This window comes from Branchiostoma belcheri, unplaced genomic scaffold, assembly GCF_001625305.1.
Source record: "Branchiostoma belcheri isolate BF01 breed outbred unplaced genomic scaffold, Haploidv18h27 scaffold6, whole genome shotgun sequence".
Lineage (NCBI taxonomy): Eukaryota > Metazoa > Chordata > Leptocardii > Amphioxiformes > Branchiostomatidae > Branchiostoma > Branchiostoma belcheri.
This window is the reverse complement of record NW_017804242.1, coordinates 3,965,777-3,969,382: the sequence shown is the minus strand read 5'-3', so window position 1 is coordinate 3,969,382 and position 3,606 is coordinate 3,965,777. Positions and strand designations below refer to the sequence as shown.

General features: G+C 43.4%; 1 protein-coding gene across 1 annotated transcript; it reads left to right on the top strand.

Annotated features, from left to right (window-relative positions):
- Positions 1-172: 172 nt before the first annotated feature.
- Positions 173-820, top strand: LOC109482439 (clumping factor B-like). The gene has a single exon (XM_019785146.1). The coding sequence runs from the start codon at positions 173-175 to the stop codon at positions 818-820; it is 648 nt and encodes a 215-aa protein (XP_019640705.1).
- Positions 821-3,606: the final 2,786 nt, after the last annotated feature.

The window sequence follows — 3,606 nt, the reverse complement described above, 5'->3', positions numbered from 1 at the left end:
CATACATAAACACAATACGTACATACACTTACTCAGGAAACATCATACATAACACATCACATTTGCATGGATATTGATATTGTGTATAATGACTTGGAAAGTATCGTGGTATATTTCATGTGCACATAAACCTCGCCTCATTTCTCCCTTGCCCAAGAAAGAGAAAGGAAGCATGTCTTTCGTCTGCGAAATCTGCGACAAAGAGTTTGCTCGTAAGTTTAACCTTGATCGTCACCAGGAAAGAAAACACCGAGACGAGTCGGCTGTTGCCTCGGGGGAAGTCGTCGTAGATCCCGAGACAGGATCTTACCGAAAGCGCGATGTTTTTGACGACTCCGACATATCGTATGAACATGACACTGACGCGCTTGGTTCATCAAGCGATGAGGAAGACGAAGAGGACGAGGAACCGACCGTGTCACAAGATGAAGTAACCGTCTCAGACGAAGATGAATCTGTGGTGGACTCTGAGGAGGCAGAGTCAGTGACAGAAACCGACAGCGATGAAAGTGATTCTGAGAGTGATGCAGACTCGGACGTTTCTTCCAACACGGCTTCTTATGATGAAAGTGAAGAGTACGGCTACGACAGCGGTGACGAGGAAGAGTGGACGCTCTATCGAGACTGGTCCATTCCACTCAAGCACGAACCGGGCGATGTCCCTCAACGCGTGATCAAAGAGACAAAACGCGCTGGCAAAAAGTTTTACCTTGTAGAGTTTGCTGCCATGCCTCGTTACGGTTACAATATCGAGTACAGCAAGAACTGGGTCCCAGAGCAGAAATTGATGACAAAATACGGCTACCTCGTTCTGAAATAATACAGCGACAACTAGTCCTAATGTAACAGCGATACCTACATGACAAGACGTACGCTGTCTTGCGCGTTTTTCGGAACAGTCTTGACCTGTAAGTGATCAATAAAGTGTGACGAACCCTACTGCCTTTTGCGTCGTTGTGTCGATGTATGCACGCATGAGACACAAACATACGTGACATAGATATGAACCACTAGTTCACTTACTCCGGAGTAATCATTTACTCCGACGGTTATGTATATTCATATACGATATATCTACACATCGATATCATACATGTGAGAATACATGATACGGACAACCATGCCAAATATACTTAACTTGCTACAAATGAACTTACTCCGGAGTAAAATTTTTACTCCAAAAATACTTACTCCGGAGTAATATTTTACTCCGGAGCAACAGGTTTATATCGATATATGTATATGTAGGTGCACACACACACACACACACACACATACACAAACACACACAGACACATGCGCGCGCGCGCGCCCACTCCGACGGTTAGGTATATGCATAATATACGATATATCTACGCATCATACATGTGAGGATACACGATACGGACATCCATGGCAAATATACCTGCTACTTGCTACAAATAAACTTACTCCGGAGTAAAAGTTTTACTCCAAAAACGGAGTAATAGTTACTCCGGAGTAATATACTTACTCCGGAGTAATATCTTACTCCAAAAATGTTTACTCCGGAGTAATATTTTACTCCGGAGCAACACGTTTATATCGATATATGTATAAGTAGATGCAGACACGCACGCACACACGCACACACACACACACAAATACTCCGACTGTTATGTATATGCATATACGATATATATATCTTTACATCATGCATGTGAGGATACACGATACGGGCAATCACGACAAATATACTTAACTTGCTACAAATGAACTTACTCCGGAGTAAAAATTTTACTCCAAAACGGAGTAATAGTTACTCCGGAGTAATATCTTACTCCAAAAATACTTACTCCGGAGTAATATTTTACTCCGGAGCAACACGTTTATATCGATATATGTATATCGATAAATGTATATATGCACATACACACACACATACCCATACATACACATACACATACACATACACACACACACACACACACGCAAACATACACACACATACACACACCAGTGAAGACTTGCGCTTCTGCTGCTGCTGCTGATGTGCCATGGCTTTTCGGTCTCGTTCTTCGCTCGCTGTCGACAGACTTGGACTTGGACGCAGATTTGTCTCCGCAAGAGGGACTGGTTTCTCGCCGGTTTCTGTTGCCACTTTATACACTTTTCTGACCGACACCCACAGAGCTTCCACCAATCACCGTGAAGCACGTCACCTACTTCACATGCAAACCAATCGACTACTCCAGGTCCTCAGAACAAGTCACCAACGCTTGCCATGCGGCCAATCATCTCCTACAGAGGTTGACGTTAACCACGCCCACGACAGGTTACCCAGGTTACCGGGGTCAAAAGTGCACACTGACCTTTATCTGACCCGCAATTTAGCTCATTAGCTAAAATTTGCATACATTCGTCCACATTTGCATACATCTGCATATCCTTAGCATAATGACGGTGACCTCTGACCCGCACCGCCTCGCACCGCCTGCACCGCCTGAATAATAAGAATCAGCGTGCTGACTACATACTACTTATGTGAGGTCATGCACATTTTAGCACAATATTTTCCGAACCCCGTACATATGGTTTTCCTGTACACTGGAGTTTATCCAGTCCAGCTATTACCGGTCTGCTACGAGAAAAACAGCTCAGAATATTCGTTGCCCGGTATTATAAAAACAGTCGTGGGAGCTAGCGCTGATTTCTACACATATTGCCATAAATGATAAGCCTTGGTCTGTGTAAATGCTTTCATTCCGAAGTATCCATGCGTCACTAGGGTAAAATTTTAAGGGACATTTTGCCACATGCCTATTCTTTTCTCAAAGCTATAACCTACATATACGGTCTGTTAGTCCATTCTCCCACAATCCCATGACTTCTTTGATTGTACGTGACCTGCGTGAAACCTAGCCTCTAGGCCCAACGTGGCAATGAACCAACACATGTATATTCTTAAAGCACACCTTAAACAGTACGTAAAGATTCCGTTTCCTCAGTTACTTGTACCTTTACGCGTGCTTCAGATGTGCTTAAAGATGGGAAATTTGTGTAGTGATATTACGCACAGGTTTTCATAAAGATCCATATTGCAGAAATAACGATGACTATTTCAAAACACAATGCAAGATATTTGATAAGTACTAGTATTTGCGACGCCTTAAAGCTACTTAAAGGCAAATGGAATCTGCCTCTGCCAAAATCCAACGTAATAATCACGACGTGTGTACAAATAAGGAAATGAATAAGGAAAAGCCGCTAATCTTAAGCATGATTCAAGCATGCCTGTAGAAATAGACTACACAAAATCCTTCTTTAAGACTCCGTAAACAATGCGTAAAGGGTCCGCCTCTTCCCTAACCTATGCCTTTACGCAGGCTTTAAGATGTTCTTAAAGATGGTATTTTGCGTTTGCGACGTGATGCCCTTTTCCCTGCCGTGACTGTGTGCAAACCGAAAATAAATCTCTCCCAACTTGTCCGTGACTTTAACCGTCCTTCCGTTATAATGAACCTTCATCCTACTTCTAGACCGTCTCATCCAGGCCACATACCGCCGGCGCCTGTGTGGTCCCGTACTTAACTGACAGGAGTTTTACCACAACTGTGTCTTAAGGCCTGACGGATGAACCTGTTCGTT